This window comes from Falco naumanni, chromosome 4 (genome assembly GCF_017639655.2).
Source record: "Falco naumanni isolate bFalNau1 chromosome 4, bFalNau1.pat, whole genome shotgun sequence".
In the NCBI taxonomy this organism is placed as follows: domain Eukaryota; kingdom Metazoa; phylum Chordata; class Aves; order Falconiformes; family Falconidae; genus Falco; species Falco naumanni.
The window spans coordinates 13,902,789-13,925,111 of record NC_054057.1 but is presented as its reverse complement, the minus strand read 5'-3'; the positions used below and the strand labels follow the sequence as shown (position 1 = coordinate 13,925,111).

General features: G+C 41.5%; 1 protein-coding gene across 2 annotated transcripts in view; it reads right to left on the bottom strand.

Annotated features, from left to right (window-relative positions):
- Window positions 1-22,323, bottom strand: part of RAPGEF5 (Rap guanine nucleotide exchange factor 5) — a 164,803-nt gene that overhangs the window by 121,618 nt on the left and 20,862 nt on the right. For both annotated transcript variants that reach the window (XM_040590067.1, XM_040590066.1), the window contains exons 2-6: window positions 12,551-12,601; window positions 11,323-11,429; window positions 10,211-10,332; window positions 9,185-9,353; window positions 3,123-3,189 (exon numbers count right to left, since the gene is read on the bottom strand). In XM_040590067.1, the coding sequence (XP_040446001.1) occupies window positions 3,123-3,189; window positions 9,185-9,353; window positions 10,211-10,332; window positions 11,323-11,429; window positions 12,551-12,601 (516 nt within the window). The remainder of the gene's footprint in view (window positions 1-3,122; window positions 3,190-9,184; window positions 9,354-10,210; window positions 10,333-11,322; window positions 11,430-12,550; window positions 12,602-22,323) is intronic.

Below are 22,323 nucleotides of genomic sequence, written 5' to 3'. Positions count from 1 at the left end.
ACAGAATGTTTTATTCCATTACAAGAAAAGCAAAAAGAAAAGCAGAAGAGAAGGTGGTACTATCACCACTGCTGGGATGTGAACGTCCAAACCTAGAAATACACAAAAATGTCAACTCTAGTCTCTGACTGCTTCAGTGCTGGGTTGGAAGCAAGGGTTTTGGTTTTATTTTTCCACTTCTGAAACACTGGTCTGAAGAGTATTGTGAAAAGGATTCTGAATTAGAAGTTCTTCAAGGAATATTGGTTCGATTCTGCAGAAAATACATAAACATTCGGTGAGCCAAAAAGCAAGATAGTGTGAACGTATTTCCAGTCATGGCTAATACCTTCACTTTGGGTTTCCAGTTTTTTTTCCATACAAATTCTGAAGCTGGCAGCAAAAATAAAATTGAGAACATGTATCCTGGTGTATCCAGCCCTCTGCTGAGTAGTGCAAGGTAAGGGCTGTTCATATTCCCTTGGGACACATGAAGGCTCTCCATAAATTCACAGTGAGTATTTTAGATCCCATTCAATTGTATATAGGAAAACAATATTCTGGAGGAGTAAGAGCGAGAAGTTCACATACAGATGCTAGTATTTGGAGGATGCTGCTCTGGTCTTATGTCTTTTCTCCAGGGATAGACTAGAAAATCATTATAAAAAGCCTGCACAGTTTTGTGGAAAATCAGAAAATGCAAGAGAAAATATCAGTATTTTTGGCAGTACCATGGCAATAGATGGGTCTCAGGCCATCTGGAGATGCAACTGTCTGATTTTTCTTTAGCTAGAAAAATGATTTGAAAAAAACAACAACTGTCCATGTGCCCTGCTGCTGGAATCAGTCAGGATGCAGGTCAAAGGTTTGACCTTGTAAAGCTAGATGTGAAGCACTTGGAACTCACTGTGAAATATTCACATATTTAAGGATATGCATTTTACTCAAGTGTATCCTGCAACAGTTAGATCCAGTTGTTAATACTCAGAAAGTCACTTTATTTTGTTGAGTGCTGGTTTTTTCTTAATTGATAAAAAACATTATTTTTCTGATTTTTAGAGATGAAGCTTTTGAGGGGTACTGGCAATGTTTTATAGCATTGGTAGTTTTGTGGATTTTTAAAAAGATACAACTCTGCAAAAAGTTTTTCTAATTTTTCTATTTTTTTCTCTTTATGGAACTAAAAATGGAGGATATTGAGGTTCTGAGTTCTTTCATTTTCAGTAAGGAAAAAATGGTAGTGAGCACAAGGAATTTGAATGTAGAAGATATTAAAAATAAAAAACAATTTTAAACCACAAAATTTTCTAATGTCATACAATTTAAATTGTTTTTGCATAAGGTTGAGCATACAGAACAACTGGCTTTCAAGAAACACTATAAAATGTCTCCTGTGAAGGCATTTGTCTTAACAAGATATAGCACAAATTCTCCTTCCCTTCCATTTTTCAGCAATTTCAAGATAGTACTTTATTAATTTTACTTAAAATAGCTTTTTTAATCTCATACCTTTTTCATGACAACTTTACCCTGCTTGGTTCACTTACATCTCTGTATTTTCTCACAAACTTAAAACAGAACTAGCACTGCTTCCATGTTTTGCTCATACCATGATTTAGGTGTGACGTTTGCAGAACCATACAATCGCAGAATGGCTGAGGTAGGAAGGCACCTCTGGAGGTCATCTGATCCAAACCCCTGCTCAAAAGCAGGGTCAGCTAGAGCAGGTTGCTCAGGACCATTTCCAGTTGAGTTCTGAACATCTCCAAGGATAAACACTCCACTACCTCTCTGGGTAACTTGTTCTGCTGTTTCATCACCCTCACAGGAACAAGTTTTTGCTTATGTTTAAGCAGAACTTCTTGAATTAATTTTTTGCCACTGCTTCTTGTCCTGCCACAAGACATCAGTGTGAAGAGCCTGGCTGTCTTCTTTATTCCCTTCCATCAGGTATGTATTCCATACATACACATTGATAAGACCCTCCCATAGCCTTCTGTCCTCCATGCTCAACTGCCAGTTCTCTCGGCCTCTCCTTGTAAGCCAGACATTATACAACCCCGAATGATCATCTTCATGGTCATTCACATGCGCTCCAGTATGTCCACGTTTCTCTTGTACTGGGAATTCAGAACTGGAGCCAACACTCCAGATGTGTCACACCAGTGCTGAGTAGAGGGGAATGATCACCTCCCTTAGTCTAAGGTAACGCTCTTACTAACGCAGCCCAGGAGGTCTTTGGTTTTCTTTGCCACACTGGCACATTCTTGGCTCATGTTCAACCTGTTGCTCATCGGGACCCCCAGGTCCTTTTCTGCAAAGCTGCTTTTCAGACAGTCAGCCCCTGGCCTGTACAGGAGCACGAGGTTCTTTCTCCCAGATGCAGGACATTGCATTGCCTTTTGAACCTCATGAGATTCCTGTTGGCCCATCTCTCCCACCTGTCAAGGCCCCTCTGAATGGCAGCACACCCATCGGGCATCTCAACCATACCTCACAGTTTTGCAGCACCTGCAAACTTGCTGGGGGTACACTCTGTGCCATCGTATAGATTACACTGGGTCAAGTGAATCTAGCGTAACCTTCTGAAGTCCTGTCGGTCTGCTTCTTAGAACAATGATCTTACAACAAGATGCACCAAATTCTAGCACAGACAGGATAAGCTGTTGTTTGTTATGATGGAGTTTATTGAGGCTAAACCTAGGTGGGAAGCCAGATACCCAGGCTTCCCAGGTGGGTCTCCTCAGAAGCTTACAATAATCTACACCAGGGTTGCTGAGGCCCTTTCTCTCCCTTTGTTCCCCACCCCATCATTGCCTTCACACTGATGGCTACTTGACCAAGAGGATCTGAGTGTAAGCTCCCTGGCAGGAAAATCACCATGATCCTCCAAATTGGTATCTCCTGGGCCATGGATAACATGGATTACAAGAGGGCAGGCTGCAGCAGTCCTTATTTCGACCGATTTTAATAACTGGAATTGCACACTAAGACCTCAGTAAAAGCTTCCTCCTTTCAGAGATAAAAAAGTAGTTTCCATTACAAACACCTGCTCACTAAGACAAAGTCTTTAATTTGAAAGGATCCAAAACATGACAATATTTCAAACATGATCAGTAGAAACTTCGATGCAGTGACCTTACCGCAGAAGTGAGACGAGCAAGAATTTCAGCATTGGTTTCTGCTGTATCTTCTATTTTTTGATCAGGCCTTAAAAAAATAAAAATAAGATTTTATTATTCCTTTCATTCTGTTTCAATATCCTTTGATTCCTAGAAAGCAAGGAACTGTGTAGCCACAGGCACTGATGTAAAAGGGCTTTTGAGATTCCACATCAAATGATGACTGCAATATGACAATAATTAATTGTGTCAGTAACGACAGAGTACACCCTTTGTCCCTTGCTGTCAAGAACTCTTTTGATTGGACTACTGTAAAACAGTGAGAAAATTCTTCAGCTATAAAAATATGATGAAGAACTGAAGAATGCAGGACCCTCTTAGTTCATACTCCATCAACAGAGCAAAGACTTTTCCCTCTGTCCACCAGCCAGCTTTGCTAAGGTGTAAAGCAACACCTATAGAATGCAAGCTCACATAGATAGAAGCATACAACATAAAAATCATTATGTGACACATAAAGTTCGACATCAAAAAAAAACATGACAATGAAAAGAATACCTGTAAGAAGCCATAAATCGGCAAACTAAAGCAAGGGCTGAGAATATTTATTAGGTTGCCTTGACAGTTACTCACAAGACAGAGAGACTTAATGTGCCTTTGCAAAAGTGAGGCAGTAGAGGAAGAATCTTCTAGAAACCGTCACAGAAGTCTGACCCACACGGAAAAAGCCAGACAAAAGCTGCTGTGGACAGCAGGGAACAGGACTATGTTTTTCTTTAGAACAGTCTAGTTCCCTCAAACAACTGCAAGCTTTTCGGAAGGTTTATTGACCATCAGAAGACAGATACTAACATGAAAGGGTTATTACTATGGGAAGAAGAAAACAAAAATGCCCTTGAGATCTTTACTGTTCATGGTATTCAAGAAGTATGGCATGCCAGCAAACTGAGCAGACAGGCAAAACTGCAGCTGCTGTAATAAACATAAATCCCAGGTATTAGCAGAAGCTTCTACCTTTAAATTATTTAATTGCTTATATGCCTTGATGTGTTTAGGGAGAGAGCTGATAACATGTCTGGAATATGCATCTGATATATTATGGTTCCTATATCCAATGTCCAAGAGTTTCTTTCACTGATTAAAAAATAAAGGTCAGAAGGCACATAACACATGAATTCATCTTGGGGCAAGCATATTCAGACCAAAATGGTAATTCAGATTAGAAATCACCATTATTTTCACAACTGCTTTCCTATTCAACGAAAAATGGGATTTAACGTTTCAAGTATTATAAACAGACCAAAAGAAATAAATGACTGCAGTTTCATTTACAACGACCGATTTATTTCCTTCTCTTTATAATTTGTAAAGAGATTAAAATAACTGAGCTTTTTAGATGCCTGTGTTTCCCTACACAGCTGATCTCTTCTGATATCTCAGAACCAGGCTAGGACCCGATTCTTCTATAACTGAAGGCAAAAGATAACAGCTCAGTAGACGCAGCCACAGATGCAATTTATAAACCCAGAACAGCATATAGCGTAGCTATTTCCGTCTTGGGCCTTTATCTCTTCGTCTTCTATTTAAAACCACTCCCAGTATGCATCTGCATATGAGTACCAAATACTTCTGAAACCATTAATATACTAAAAATTATAGTCAGCACTCCAGTATCAGAGAGGAAGAGTGCATTATGATACCCAGGCTAACGGAAAAAAATAAGATAGAACGGACACTAAGGAACAGAATCAGGACAGATATCAGCCTATTTTTTTTCAAAAGGGGCCAGACAAGACTTATCAGGACTGGTACCGAACAGGAGCTACAAAGCCCAGGCAAACAAGCCTAATGCTTCTACAGCTCAGCGGTTGGTGGGCTCGGTAGCGTGTTAAGCAGAGTAAGATACAAGGATGTTCATCCTAGACCTTCATGAAGGCAAGTCAGGTCCAGCACAATTATTACTGCACACCACATGAAATCAACTACAGTGCTTCCCAACCCGCTGAGGGAGGAAGCGATACGGATACACCCATGGTCCTGCGCCTGCACCTCAACTGCCCAGCGTAGAGCCACTACATATGTCTCTACACTGGCTTTACAATCCACCTACAATGCCAATGGATACCTTAGAGCTGTTTGCATTCAGGAAAAGCTTTCCAGGAACTCCACAAGGCAGTAACTAAATGAATATCCAATCATGGCTATTTACATTAGGAACAAATTACATCTAAGAATGGTTACTTTTCTGAAATTAATAAAATGTAAACCATTTCAGGACAGAAGGTACAGAATATAATGTAACAGTTTTAAAAAGAATGTCACGAGCAGTATGGGAGAAATAAAAAAAAAAAAACCCTGTTAACATCTCTTCAAATAATTAAAAAATATTATGGGATACATTTCAATAGTCTAAGTTATCCAATTCATTCTTGAAATATTCACTGAGTCTATCAGTGGTTCTGAGAATTGGGTGTTGCTAAAAACACCTCCATTTACAAAGGAGGAAATAGAAGCACACCGAGATTAAACACCTGATACAAAGCCATTACAGTCACTGGAAAAGAATTCAGGAGGCATTGGATGAGAGCCTGTTTGCCCAAGGTTGTAAGGAAGTCCATGGCACAGTTTTCAATACAGATATTTAGTTCCCAGGCTATTGCAATATTCACTTTTTTTCCATTCAAGAAGAGTTGGCTGTGATTAACACAGGGTCTCTAATGACTCTCAGGAGGCCTCTGCATCAGTCCCATCTCATTTGACCAACATTTAAAGGGGTTCAGTCCTGTGGAATACACGTAACATTACATTTCAGTTTAGTGTGAGCTGCTAAAAATCTGCTATGTCACATCTTGTTTTCCGTGATAGCCTCCCACCAATATTATGTTTAATGTAGGGAATTTGCCAAGGCAAAAAGCAACAGGGAGCATTTATTCAGGAACCATAAGCACGTCTCAGGTTTCAGAATGTTATTTTCACTGTAGAAGTTACAATAGAATTATTTGGTAACACTGCTAATACTGACCAGAAACAAATACAAATCCATTAAAAATCTGTATAGCAAGTTGAGTCTGGGCCACATTTATTTAATAGGGTTTCCAGAAGAACTGTTGAAGGAAGTCCCCAGAGCTGCTACTGCCTACTCAGGTCTACAGACTCCGGGAGAGCAGATCCATGGTGCTCCACAGAGACCCACGGATGCACCCAGCATCCCAGGACCACCAGGAGATGTCCAACACTGCTTTTTGGTGCACAAGCAGACAGTCACTTCTGATTTCATCAAAAGCAGGGAATCTAATTCATAAGGTACAATTTCTCTGTCCCTATATACATACAGAATTAATGCCATCAATACAGACTATGATTTAAAAAAAAGACAGAAATCTTCTTCAAAAATATTAAATTTCAAAAAAAAGATTGTGCTTCCAATGGTATGCAAAACAGCTTATACATTTGAGAAAAGACAAACACTCACTACAAGGAAGAGGTTTTACAATTGCCCTCTTTCTTCATGAAAAAGAGTATATGGGTTTATTTAACCTGCTCAGGTAACTTTAACACCTCATCACATCTATTCCCTTTCAGATTTTGTTTTAGCAGTGTATTAATTTACATCAAGCATGGAGAATTTTGAACCTGGTGTCCTGGTTTCAGCTGGGATAGAGTTAACTTTCTTCTTAGTAGTGGTTACAGTGCTGTGTTTTGGATTAGTACGAGAATAATACTGATTAAATACTGATGTTTTAATTGTTGCTAAGTAACGCTCACTTAAAATCAAGGAGTTTTCAGTTCCCCATGCTCTGCCAGTGAGCGGGTGCACAAGAAGCTGGGAGGAAGCAGAGCCAGGGCAGCTGACCTGAATGGCCAAAGGGATATTCCATACGATAGAATGTCATGCTCAGTATATAAACTGGGAGAAGTTGGCCAGGGGCTGCTGACTGCTGCTTGGGGATGGGCTGGGCATCGGTCAGCGGGTGGTGAGCAATTGTATTGTGCATCACTTGGGAGTTTTGGGGGGTTTCCTTCAGGTTTTATTGCTCTCTCTTTCTCTCTCCTTTTCATTACAACTGTTGTTATCATCATCATCACCGTTATTATTGTTAATATTATATTTCAATTATTAAATTTTTCTTATCTCAACGCACAAGTTTTACCTTTTCCCTATTCTCCTCCCCATCCCTCTGTTGTGGGGAGGGGGGAGTAAGCAAGCAGCTGTGTGGTACTTAGTTGCCAAGTAAGGTTAAACCATGGCACCTGGAAAAGCCTCCTTTCCCTTTAATATCACACTCCCTTCAGAGTATACCATTATTTAAAATTTTATTCCTTTGATATATATTTTTTTTAAAAAAAAAGCATTCTTACAATCTGACGGGTAAAACCTCCAGAAAATAATTCTTCAGTGACAATGTTCCCAAAAGGAATCCAGCTTTAACTAAAATTTGAATAATGTGAGCAGGAAGGAGCTGTAAATGTACATTAATAAATAACTGTTCAATTTGTGTGACAGGGATCATCCTCCACTAGAAATGACAGTTGCACTGGAATGACAAAACTGCAAAGCAGACTGTAAACTCAAACCTAAAAAGTCTTCAATCCACTTTCCTACCCAGCATCCTTCATGTAACACATCAATATGACCTTTCTGTTCTTTCTTTTTGATTCCTTTGTACAAGTAGTCATGAACTGCGATAAGTGGTCTGATTTGCAGTGATAATGAGGAAAACCCCAATTCCCACTGAAATCAAGATGAAATTGCCCTGATATTAAAAGGACAGACAAACTGCTTAGCACAAGAGCAGGCTGGAAGACAAGAATTTCTATTTGCAAAAACATCCAAAGTTTTTCTCCCATGTGAGTCATTTGCTTAGAAGATCATGTTCAGTCCCCTGCTGTAGCCAATTTGGGGTCCTTGTCACTTGGCTACACTCATTAAAGCTGACCTAAGAAATACGCTTCCAAGGAAATCTCCACTCCAGAACTGCCAATTTCTTGTTGGTAAGGGCAGGCAGCAACAGGAGAGGGAATCAAGATCCTGCCCTGAGCAATGAAGAAAAACTATTGAGATTTTTTTTCTACCAGCTCAACATGCCTGAATTTAAGAAGCTGGGCTTGAGACAGCTTAGAGGACTTTGGGCTTTGTGCTCCTTTAAAATATTTCCATTGGACATTTATTTGAGAGTGTGTTTTTAAAATCTAATATGTAGAGAAGGAAAGTTCTTATAGAAGACTGTTTTGTCTTTGACATCAAAGAGAATAAATTCCAGTACTGGCAGAGTAATAGCTCTCCACAGTGTATCACATTTGAGGATTCATCATGCTAGGCATAATGAAAGAATTTAACTCAACTTATCTATCCAGGACAATTCCTGCAGATTTGCTAAGGCATGAGGGGTCATGAGCCTCCAGACCTCTCACTGACACCTTTTTCATATATTATGGCCTCTCACTGTGACACAAATAACTATGGTTTCCTTCTAGCTGCTCTAAATAGGCAATGTTTAGAGCACAGCTGTACCAGCACAGAGGGTGTGATAAAATCCAATAGTCAGGTGAAAGAGGGGACATATAGGAAGCGAAACTCTTAAAAGGCTTATTCTGAAAAAGGAATAATAATGTGAGACTACAGAGCTCTGGCAAACATGCAGTAGGAAACTAAAAGCAGATGACTGAAGCTACCACATTTCTACCCATCCTCTCTATCCATCTGACAGCTGATCCTGACACAGCACAAAGGCGTCTGATCTGCTAGTCAATCAGCTCCACAGCATGCCTGCTGCCAAATTTGTTCCAAACCCTCAAATGTAAGAGACCAGAAATATGATAAAGCCATTTGCCCAGGTAATATAGCAAGATAGAGTCAGCAAGCTAGTGCATAAGAACAATATGCAAAAAACTTCAAGTTGAGTGCCTTCATTTATCTACCTGCACTGACTTTCTCAGATGAAAAGCCTAACTACAAAACTTGTCAACTCTGAAAAGAAAGCTGGTTCATTCGCATGGTGTTTGGGGGTCAATAGTGTCATTATAAGCCAGCCATTTACAAAACAATCAGAAAAAGTTGCAAACAGCTGTACACACACACTTACAGATTACACATGTCAATCCTGGGAGGAGACAACGGCAGTAGCTGAAGTAGGAGCTTTACTCCATTCTTCCATCCTTCCGCTTTCTCAAATTCACAGAAAAGATAGGTGCATTCATCTGCTGAGAACTGGTAGAAAGCATGACTGTCTTGAAAATAGAGTTGTCTGTCCACTGTTGGAAGAAAGAACATTAGATAGCCTTTAAACCTTTACCATGTAAAGCTGCTGTGCCCCCACCACATTCTTATTGCACTTGACTTCACTGGTGAGCTGCACCGCCACAATATACTGTCAGCATGCACACGCAGAAATCTTCCATAACACCTCACCTTTTCACAAGGAGGACAGTTAAGTGTCTAGCATAGACATGAGGGTGGGGTATCCTCTGAGTTGAGCTGCCTAAGTAGACCCAGCTACAAAAAATAAACTCTATCAGATTTCCAGAAGTTGGTTACCAGTGTAATGATCACCAACCACATTAGCTAAATTTGGTGGGAAAAATGGGGAAGCCAGGTAGAACCTGGCATCACCATTGTCTCAAGGTGCTGAATCCTGAATCCTCTCCCAATCCATTGTAGTCTGAAACTATGAAAAACCAAGAGAGGAAGAGAAAAATTACTAATAGCTAGAGATGTCATCTGGTAAAGCCATGATCTGCAGTGACTAAACAGCTGCTGTCCCGTGAAAAACCTAAAAGAGCTTGTGTATTAAAAAAAAAAAAATAAGGCTGGAAAATACATGCATGCTGTCTGCACCCTGGTAACAGGCAATTACATTTGCAAAAGTAAAAGGAAGGAAATTGACTTAAAAAAAAAAAAAAAAAAAAAGAGATAAATCTTTGGTGTTTACTAAATGAAAGGTCACAGATGTGAGCCTACCCAAAAGACAGTAAAATAAACAACTGTCAGGAAAATCGGATTAATCTGCATTTTTTTTACCCTCCTTCCTCTCTCACCAAAACCATGATTTTTTTCCTATGCAGGAGAAACCGATAGCCTTCCGCACGCTGTAAGCACTATCAAGACTGACCTGATAATATAATGCCCATATCCAGGAGAAGCTGCCACACTCCAACTGCTGTAGATCTGCACTTAACAAAAGGGCACTGCTCCAAAAGCCAATCTACAAGTTCGGATCCAACACAGCTTCTCCTGAAAATAAGCAAAACATGGTTTCTTACACTACAGTAATATTAAAGTGCTCTTTTATAATAAAGAGCTATTTTTTAAAGCTATTAAAAGTGAATCGTTTTGTTCAGCAGGGCAAACCCTTTGTCTCATTTACTAGTTTTTGTAATCCTATTCATTTCAAGGGAAGAAATTATTCTGGCAAGTCTCAGGGGATGCCCCTAGTTACAACAAGGGAACTCGTGTTAAATGAGTAAGTTCCCTTACATACCTAATTCATGTAGCACACTTTACAATATGTAATATTTTTATCAATTTGTGCTGCATACAGAGTTATCCAAAGATGTGTAAGAGCTAAATAAAATCCAGCTTTTAGCCTCAGAATTTTATTTCCTTTCTGAGCATAGGCATAAGCAATACAGCTACACAATATATGTGTAAGACCTTGAGTGTCCTTCACCTTTCACATTATTGATTAACTTAACTTTTTAAATCATCCAAAAAAAAGGAGTTACAGCTCTTTCTTAAATACAGATATGAATGAATGCTGCTATAATAGAGACCTGTATATTTTGGCATAACTGAAAAACAGGGGGAAGTATTTGTGCTATAATGCAGTACAAATAGAAAATCACTTCATTACAGAAATACGACATAAATTACATGCAAAAATCACTGTGTAACTAAATCTCAGGAATCCAATCAATCTGTTTTATAACTCCAGACCAGGGCTGAATCCAATACTCTTCCTTGTCAACAAAATAACAGACAAACACAATTTTGTGTGAAAACATAAGCAATCAGGACACTGCTGTTTTTTGATCACAGACAAATTAACATAAGAAAAGGTATTGAAATATATGAGATTTTAAAAGATTTTTTTAGAAAATATTTTTGATTCTTATTAACACACACAAAATCTCATTCTTAGAGTTTACCCTTTTGTCAAATCAGGGCATAGACAAATGCAAATAAAACCCATCCCGTTGATTAAAATGAATGATCTCGGGTTACCTGCAAATGCCAGTAAGGTACACCCTGTCTTTAATCAGGTCAGATGCTTGTAGAGTAAAAATATTCCTGAGAGCTCTCCCAGCACAGGAAGAACTTTCTCCATAAATCTGAATAAAAAGAGAAATTGTAAACTGTGACAAACAGGTCACATTTCTGCTGTAGTGAATCTCCTTGCCAGTGCCTACTCCCTCCCTCTGTGCAATGCCTTCCCCACAGCTAAATGACAAGCAAACGTTCAAAGCCTCATAGGAAATGCACCCCAACTTCTGCCATACCCAGCTGTATCACGGGTTGCAGATGCCTCCACAAACTGGGGTACTTTTACAATTGCTGCCTTACAAAAGCAGAGGTTTTGCTGTCCGTCAGCTTTAACATCGAACAACAGACAAGTTCAAATGAAAACAAGTGTTATTCTAGCAAAACAAAAAGACTATATTAACTGTGGTAAACCCACACAAATATAGTTAAAATTAAACATTATTTCATATGTATTTGAGTTAAATAATTTAACACAAGCCTAATCCACACTGAAACACCTTTTTTTTTACCTTTTTGTTCAAAACTTTGGAGCTACCCTGTGATAGCTACAGGTCAGTTCATTCATACCTTGCCAGGAGGATCTGGTCTTTCAGACAGGACACACCTCTGACTTCCCCCACACCTAATTTCTACCTTACACCTCAAGGCTTGCAGGACTCAACTACATCTTCCATAAAACTAAGTTCCACCTGGACTCTGTATACCACTCCTTACTGACGAATTTAACTCAGGCTTCTGTTGTGATGTTTCCTCATCATCCCCAAAAAAGATGAGTAACATAAATGATTAACTTGAAAGAAAAGCAATGATGCAGTTTCACCTTCTTTTTTTGTTTGTTTCCTATGTTTAGGAATCTTCCAAGGAATATAAAATTGCCCTGAGACAGGAAAGTCTTGTGACATGCAAAAACAGAGCTCTTAAATACTGCAAAAGCAAGCTTAAATGGTGGTAATAGTTTAAATGGCTCGGAAGTGAAGGCATGTCAGAATTCAAAACAATTCAGTTTGCAAATTTAGTAATAGAAGTAGACAATTTCTAACACACACAAATTATAACTTGTTAACTGGATTTAACTGCAGGCCATATTCACATATGTCTTCAAAGCTATGATTAAGAGGCTGAACCAACACAAAAAGATTCCTAATATGCTGTTTGATTAAATGGAATTAAAAAGAAGCTTGACAAGTACCTTGTTTGAAGGAGTTTCCAAATAGGGATTTGAAATTCTTCTGGACAGGGTCTGTAAGACAATTTGGTAGATCTTTAGGGTTTTTCCATTTTTTTGTAGGGAAAAAAAGTAGCAGCAATCTAGTCCATTTAGCTATTGAAATCTAAATAAAAAGAATTTATCAAATCATCTGAGTAGTCTAACTTAAGTCTCCAAATAGTACTTTAACATCAGCAAAAAGATTTGGTAAACTCAGTTCTGTGTTGTTTGCTACATTTATTCTTGATCTGGAAAAGAAGACGAGCAATGAGGTGGCAAAGTCTGTAGACAACACACAATTATTTGGGTCAGGAAAGACCAGAAATGACAGTGAAGAATTTCAAGTTAAACCTAAAAAAAACTAGGTGAAAAGACGATGAGGTCAACATTAAAAGCAGCATGCACTAGAGGTAGAAAATGTAATTACACATGCTCTAATACCTCTTAAAGCAAACTTTATCAATTCAGTAAAGACACTTTAGCATCACAGAACACTTCTCAAGGAAGACCTCTCTTATAAATGAAATTCTTAACTGTAGTTAAAAAAAAAATAGGATAAATGAGGAATAAAATGGTGACCAGTGGGGAGGTAAACTTTGCTGTAATGCAGATCAGCATTATCTTTGCCATGCCACATGCCACACAGCATCTCAAAAAAAGAACGTTTCAGCGTTACAGGGGATTCAGACAATAATAGTAGTAGGAATAATAAGGGATTTGGATACATTTTCATATGAGAAGAGCCAGAAGAAACTGTGACTATTTACATTACATAGGAGAGAGTACAGGAGATATAATGTTATTATATAAAATAATGAAATAGCACAGAGAAAAAACCAGACTTTCTGTGTCATGCTTTACGTAACATGAAAATAACTGATCACTCAATGAAATTAGAGAGGACTCCTGTTTGAGGAGATAGAAAAGAAAATTACATCTAACTGTTCACAGCAAGGAAATACAAATGGCAAAACCTTATTGCTGATCAATAAAGATTGGGGATTTAAAGTTATATAATTAACAGTGAACCAGACCTCTGGAAGGCAAGCAGAGACAGAATAAACATCTCTACAAGAGCCTGGTTAACTCGCCTCTACTCACCATAATACTCTCATATTTTGTCAATATTAAAAGACAAAACATTGTCTACTCTGATGCTTACTGGCAACTTCTCGTACTAGAAGACACAAATAAACATTGCCTGAAAGAAGTCTGGAAGTGTAACAGAAGACATTGTGCAGGTGCGCTGGCAGCACAATGGGAAGATTGTGTGATGCTCCCTCGCATTATTCCAACTTGTAGGCAGTGTAATTAGCTCCTCACTTTGAGAAGGATCCAATTCACACTTGGTATATTGTAATCATAAAAACAAAATCATTCTTCATACCCTGTAAGAATTACAATTACAGCATCCATATTGCAGCAATGCCACCTGCTTTCCCCCCCACCCCTATATTCTTGTTACTGTATTTATAGAAAAGGGAAGTGACAAGGAACAACAGAAGCACTTAACGCTGTTTACCCTTCCACACTCATCACAAACGTTAGGGCAGGTCCACGTGTAACAGTAGCTCCATATGGAAATACTGTAACACAAGAGTTTAATTCCCCTTTTGCATAACCAACAAAGATGCTGCAAGAGCACAATGCTGCCTCAGATCCCACTTGCTTTTCCTCACCAGCACATTGCGAACACCTCGGTTCTGCAGCAGCCCTACATACCACCACTTCACTTGGTTTCTGTCCAAGTCTTTCATTCAACAAGCCTCACTCACTGCAGCAGCACAGTCGAAGCTCATGCATCGATTTCCACCCTCCCTGCCCCATTCCCTGGCTGGCACCAACAACATTATCATCAGCAAGCTAATTCCAGCAATGCCGGTGGGAACTACAGCCCCTGGCATTGCACTGGCCCAGTCCCCAGTGTTCAGAGGATGGCTAAGCCTCAGCCAGGGAAAATACTGCTACTGCAGCTTGCAGTTACATGACAGCATAAGCTTGAACTCAGCAAAAAGGACAAATCTGGTGGCCTTCTACAACAGGGTTACAGCATTGGTAGGTAAGGGAAGAGTGATCGACACCATCTACCTGGACTTGTGCAAAGCATTTCATACTGTCCCACACACATCCTTGCCTCTAAAATGGAGAGTCATGGATTCGATGGACCACGCAGTGGGTACAGAATTGGCTGTATAATTACACTCAAAAGACCTGCAGTCAACAGCTTGATGTCTGGGTGGAGACCAGTGATGAGTGGTGTCCCTCAGGGGTCCAGGACCAGTATTATTTAAATTCTTTGTTGGGGTCATGGACAGTTGGATTGAGTGCACCCTCAGCAAGTTTGCAGACGACACCAAGCTGAGTGGTGTGATTTACAATCTAAAGAGGATGTCATCCAGAGAGACCTTGACTCAGGTTGCAGAGATGGGCCTATGTGAACCTCATGAAGTTCAACAAGGCCAAGTGTGACATCCTGCACCTGGGCTGGGGCAATCCCAAACATGGATACAGGCTGGGTGATGAGTGGATTGAGAGCAGCTCTACAGAGAAGGACCTGGGGGTATTGACGGATAAAAACTGAGTATGAGCTGACAATGTGTGCTCACAGCTCAGAAAGCCAATTGCATCCTGGGCTGCATCAAAAGAAGTGTGGCCAGTAGGTCAAAGGAGGTGACTCTCCCCCTCTACCCCACTCTCATGAGACCCTACCTGGAGTACTGCATCCAGCTTTGGGGGCCCCAGCACAGGAAAAGACATGGACCTGCTTGAGTGGGTCCAGAGAAGGGCCACAAAGATGATCAGAGGGCTGGAGCTCCTCCACTATGAAGACAGGGTGAGAGAGCTGGGAGCTCTGCCTGGAGCAGAGAAAGCCCTGGGGAGACCTTATAGCAGCTGTCCAGTACCTAAAGGGGGCCTGAAGGAAAGATGAGGAGGAACATTTATAAGGGAGTGTAGTGATAGGGCAAGGGGTAAAGGTTTTAAACTGAAAGAGGATAGATTTAGATTACATATTAGGAAGAAATTGCAAGGAGTCTGCAAAAGGTGAATGAGGCTGAAAAGTAGCTGAGAGAAAAAAATAAGCTTCTACTTTATCCTTCAGACCACACAGTGCTAGCTCTGGTGCAGGGGAGAGGGAGGAATTCACAGCCCTGGAATGGGAGGAGGGAAGACAGTACAACGGCTTCTGTCAGTGGCACATCAGCCTGGAGCAAGCATGAAACACTGGAGAGCCCAGAAGAGTACATTGAGCCTGCCACACAGGAATCTACACCCCCATAATTTCTACAAACATAAGAATATGGAAATTGCATAGGAGAAAATAAAACAAAAGTAGAAGTAGAAAATAATCTTTCCTGTTGATGGTAGTGCAGCCTGTGTAATGCTGAAACACTGCAGTTAGGCTGAAATTGATAAAAAATTTTAGGATTATATGTCCTAGCTACCAAGATAGGTCCCCTTTTCCTTTTTTTTTTTTTTTTTTTTTTCTCCTTTTTAATTTGCCTCAATAAATATTTAGCTACTGAGTGTGCCTCAGAGGTTCAGCAGACTCTACTTTGGCTGTTGGAGCAAACTGAGCATTCCCCTTCCAGAGAGAGGAAGAAGAGAGAGTGGATCGGGGGTCCAGGTTTTGTTTGAATATCCCAACCTTTGGGCCCTGTGTAGGGGGAAGCACCACTCCTCCCTAAATGTATTAGGTAAATACAGGCTGCTCCTCCAAAATTATTTTGAGAAGCACACACCAATTCAAAATACATTTGCAAAAAATACTCGTCAGGATGAGCCAAAATGTGCTTTTAAAGCAAATTAATTAGTCACCAAGCAAACAACCCATCTCTTACGAAAACTACCTTGGAATAGCTATTGCTACCCACACCAAGTGCTGTTTTCAAGGCGCTGCCACGCCAGCATCTCCCTGTGCCTCTTCACCAGCTTGAGGAGAAGCTTTGCCAAACCATGTGTCAGGAAGGAGATGGGCATGTGGTAGCACTTATGGTCCTGGGATAGGAGACCATATGTGGAGCAGATCCAGAACTCCGGGTGTCCTCCAGAAGGGCTTTCCTATTGTACATGAGCAGGTGTGCACAGGTAGCCTCAGCTTCCCTGCTGGTGATGCAGGAACAAAGAAGCAGGGAGCTGGTGTCTTGGGCTGGGCAATCAGGAGTGTGAAGTATGAATGTGGCACACGGACAGCATCCTAGCTTGGGGACACAACTTGCATGTGACAGGAGAGGACAGCTGGAACAGGTGGCCCAGGAAGTGGTTTTGGAATAGGTCTGCTAGGATTCAAATCTGAATACATCACAGATAATTTAGTCTGAAACTGGGAAATATTATAAAGGAGTTTAGTGTGGTATTTAAAACCACTATAAACACAGGGAGCAGAGCAATGGTGCTAAAAGAATGGAAGGAAAAGAATGAAGTGACCAGCAAGTAATTTAAAACAACCAGGAAAACAGAAAGAAATACTCCTTTACAGTCCATACCAGCCACTCTTTGGCTAACAATTCCAGCTCATGGAATTATTAGCTAAAGAAACAAATAATCCAGCTAGATTTTTAAAAGCAGTAGCTAATTCAATGACTGATACTACTATGCAAGGTCTGTATCTGGGTTTACATTAGTATTGCTTCAACTGGACAAGCATTTTTAAACAAGTTGAGAACCTCTGCCATTATTTAAAGCTAAGCATGCAAAGATATTGATGGTAATATTCCAATATCTGAGCATAAACAGATTTTTGAAAGGTTTGGAAAGAAATTGCCACACAACAAGCGAAGTGTACTAATACAGGCACTTTTTGGTCTCCTTTAGAAAGATCAATTTGTATCTTACTGTGAGATGCTGACTTAATTCTTTACTCAGCAGACTACTGAACTGGCTCCACCACAGCAACTCCCTATGCATTTACTACAACCTGGTTAATGTTCTAGTCAGGGGCTGAAGATACTATGGAGCATGTTTTCAGTCATACCTTTTGGAGATATATTTGAATTTTCTCATTGTTTTTAGGTCTGGGATTTTCCTTTGGCCTCATCCCAACTTCTGAGGATGACTTGTCCACTAGTTTCTCATGCTTTGCCTCCTGCCCAAGCTGTTCCAACAACTGTTGATATTTCTGCCATTGCCAGCACTGCAGTCACAGTAGCATCAGCAACACTCCATACATCTGCTAGCAATTTAATCACCATCATGCTCAGAAAGAAATAAAGCAAGAGTGCTTGGAGCTCCAATTCAAGTGCTTTCCTCAGATGGGTTTTTAGTACAGTGGTAGCAGTCAGCAACCTGTCTATGCTAGAAGTTACACTTTAACACTAAAGAAGAGGCCATAGAAATTGTAGGACAGTAATAATTTCAAATATGGGATGCAAATGTTTTGCCTTTCTTCTAAGAGCTTATCATATGCCTGTGCAGTTAGCAAAAAAAAAAAAGAAGTCAAAATGTGTTAAAAATAGGGAAGTGAAATTTTTTTTTTATTCATCAAGAGTATTCCTTTTTCTAAATCTTTTACAGTGGGATTTACATTAAAACTAAAAGGAACAAGAAAAGGCAGGATCAGGGCTCTTCCTGCACCCCAGTAAATTGTTTAAGATTCCCCTCCAAGTTTTTCAAATAATCAGGTTTTTAACTGGTTGCATTACCAAAAATTGAGCATAATGTCATGAAAATTTACCTGTTTTCAGTTTACAACACAGTCACCAATATTTGTCTGTTTGATCAAGGCTTGATTTGCAAACTTGGCCATGATCAGCTCTATGCTGCTGAACAGTTCTAGGAACGTTTTTGTGTACAAATACATGAAAAAACAACTGTTCATAGTTTCAGGGCACTATCACTATGCCCCTAAAGAATTCAGCATAGTACTTGTGCATTCCAAATTGGATTACTCAGTATACTTAAATTAAGCAAATGCTTCAGTGTTGTGCTCTGTCAGGGCTTATTCCCTAAATATAAATAGCCTGAAAAAAAATCATCTCATTTTGAAATGCACATCGTGTAGCACAGACTACCTGGTAATGAGATCATTTCTATTCCCCGACAGGGGGATTTCTGTAACTACTCAACACCTGAATCCTAAATTGGCTAATGTGACCACAAAGGAAATTATATATTCAGACAGATTTCCAACAAGCATTTAAGCACCCAAGCCCAAAACACACTTTCACCAGTATTCATGCTGGAAACTTCTCACGTTCCAACCGTGAGAGACAGAGTATGGAAAAGGATCACAAATAAAGCTGAATCCAAATTCACTCTCAAAAACAATCATCCATTTGTGCTTTTCTCTCTTTACTGATCACTCAACACTAACAATACAGTGGCTCAGGAAAAATTAAAAAAATCCACCAGAGGTATTTACTTAATTTCCCTCAGGCTTCTGTCCCGCTCCATGCACAAATCAAAAAGTAATTATTTTTGTCCTAGACAGATTTCTTTCTCTCATTACAAACCATGACAATGATAATGCTGTAACAGAAACTACTGCAACTGTTAAACTGATGGAACCCTGTGGGTTTTTTCTTCAGAAAGATTTGCCGGAGTTGCTGAAAGCAAGCAGCAACAACAATTAAGAGAGTTTCCACTCCAGCCCCGATCTGAACACGAATCCTGCAACAAACCTGGGCTATACCTGTCCAGCACACCCTCCTCAACCTGAAACACAAGAAGGCAGCAATTTCTGCAGGAGTAAATGCTCATTTATTCCCAGTGCTTACTCATGCCCAGCAAGGAGTGGGGGAAGGGAGAGAAAATTACTGAACAGTTTGGCTTATCACTTTGCTACCTTCAAATTTTTGCATTTGAAGTCGCTTGCTACTGTCTAAATTATAGAAGGTTTAAGCAGAAATAAGACATGGGTGCCGTGTTTAGTAGGTGAAATGCTGCCATTGTAGCATTTCAGGGCGGCTGGATATAGGGAGTGTTGTCATGAATCCAAATCCGTTTCCATGTGGCAGCAGATTTTTCCTCATGGTTGCTAAGGCACAGCAAGCAGAGTTGGTTGGAAAGCTAGCTGACTTTCAGCAGATATCATTCATATGAAACCATAGAATACGCCTGACTTTCTGCCAAATAATATTCATAACAACCAACCTTCTCCCACTGCTCCTCTTGAAATCTGCTGTCAGAAATCACGGATAACAAAGAACAACCAGCGGAACAGTTCTCTCCATTAATATTTATTTAGGATTCAATATAAAACTATTATAAAGAATCATTTATAAAGAATCTTCTTTTTAAAGGGAAGATTTTTCCCTGATCATCTTAAATGTCGTATACTTAGGTGTAGCACAAAAAGGTCAAAAAGCTGTAAAAAGAGAAACCTGTATTCAGCAGAGCTTGCAGCGTAGGGTTCTCAGGTGAGCCTGCAAAGCCCTCTGGAGAAACCCAAATGGGGCATTACGGAAGGAAACTGAAGAGTGTATTCCTGCCTGTTCTTTGTATAAAAAGAACCTGCAAAATAAGTTAGTTTGAAAAAGGGATACCCACAACTCATGGTTCATTCTTACCTCTCCCAAAACAGAAAGGGATCTGCAAAGAAAATGGCTGCTTTAACAACAAGCAGTGCTCTTTAGGTTTAAACAATTATTTCTGAGACAATGACGGTCAGGAAAGCAATGCATTTAGAAGCATTTCTGTATTTTCCAGTACCTACCAAACTAAATACGGATGAATGGGTTTACGCTTCAAAAAACCCTCTTAGTTAACCTGGCATAAACCAGCCACTATTAAAGTCTCCATAGCCTGGTAAGAAGGGTAATTTAGTGCACAAAAGCAAATTTTGTTTGCAATGCCCTTTTCTTTACCCAAAAGAAGGTAAGTATAGAAAACAGTATCAGAGAAGACAATATGACAGGACTGGCTCGTTGCTCTCCTCCCTCTTCCCCAGACCTACCAAAGAAACACCCTGGTAGAAAATCCCTGGATAAATCCAGCTTCAGGAACACAACACCACAGGCCCAAACCTCCTCTGTCCGTATCTTGCCCCTCAAGCAAAACTGTGACATCCTGACACAAAAGACAACTCAGTTTGAGAGAAAGTTGATGTCACTCCAGTCTACAAAAAGGGCAAGAAGGAGAACCCAGGAAACGACAGGCTGGTCAGCCTCACCTCCACCCCTGGAAAGGTGATGGAACAGCTCATCCTGGAGGTCAGCTCCAAACGTGGAGAAAAAGAAGGTCACCAGGGACAGTCAACGTGGATTGACCAAGGGGAAGCCGTGCCTGGCAACCTGACAGCCTCCTACGGCGGAATGACTGGCCGGGTGGATGAGGGGAGCGGTGGATGGTGCCTACCTTGACCTCAGCCCGGCTCTTGACACCGTCCCCCACCAGAGCCCCCGGGCAAGCTCAGGAGCGTGGGTCAGGCGGGTGGGCAGTGATGGGCTGAGCACGGGCTGAGGGCAGAGCTCGGGGGCTGTGACCAGCGGCGCAGAGCCCAGCTGGGGGCCTGTAGCCAGCGCTGTGCCCCAGCTCAGCACCGGGTCCCGTCCCGTTCAGCTGGGTCATCGGTGACCTGAGGGGACGGAGCGCAGCCTCGGCAGGTCTCCCGATGGCACAAACTGGGAGGAACCGCCGGGACACCAGCAGGCCGTGCTGCCCTCAGCGAGGCCTGGGCAGGCTGGAGAGCCGGGGGGGAGGGGACCTCGTGGGGTCCCACAGGGGCCAGCGCGGGGTCCTGCCCTGGGGAGGGACAGCCCCTGCACCAGCACAGGCTGGGGGGGGGGCTGCTGGGGGGCAGCTCTGCGGGGAAGGGCCGGGCGGTGCTGGGGGACAGCCGGTTGCCCGCGGGCCAGCGGTGGCCCTGTGGCCGAGAAGGCGGGTGGGACCCTGGGGCGCGTTAGGGGCAGCGTGGCCGGCGGGTGCAGGGAGCTGATCCTGCCCCTCTGCTCGGGCTGGTGAGGCCCATCGGGAGTGCTGGGCCCAGCGCTGGGCTCCCCAGTCACGGGAGACGGGGAGCTGCTGGGGAGGGCCCAGCGGGGGCTGCGGAGCTGGTGAGGGGCCTGGAGCACCTCCCTGGTGAGGAGAGGCTGGCAGAGCTGGGGCTGTGGAGCTGGAGAGGAGAAGGCTGAGGGGGGATCTCATCAGTGTAATCAATTATCTTAAGGGTGAGTGTCAAGAGGATGGGATCAGTGACAGGACAAGTGGCAATGGGCATAAACTGCAACATGAGATGTTCCATCTGAATATGAGGAACATCTTTACTCTGACAATGACAGAGAACTGGCACAGGCTGCCTGGAGAGGTTGTGGCATCTCCTCTGGAGACATTCAAAACTCGCCTGGACACGGCTGTGCAACCTGCTCTGGGTGAGCCTGCTTTAGCAGGGGCTTGGACTAGATGATCTCCAGAGGTCCCTTCCAACCCCGACCATTCTGTTATTCTGTGAAAGAGAGGAGTGGTGAACTGGCAGAGGGGGATGCCTGGGTTAGAGAAACTTTATATTCCTAAAAAAAAAAAACAAAAAAAACAGCTACACTCTTGCTAATGGTGCATTTCCACCACAGTGAAGGACCATAAAACATGGCTGCTGACAAGCAGGTCATGTCCTTCCTCCATCTCCTGCTTCATCTTCCCATCCCCACCACTCTTTTGCTTCATGCTTCCATGCATGCCTGTGAAGCGATATCCTGAATCGAGCTGAAGGACTGGTAGCTTCAAATTGGCTTGTTAAATAATGACTTATTTTAACCCAGGTTATTTCCCTCCACCAGGTCACTGGGGAGCCATGCAAACATGATCACTAGCAAGATGGGTGG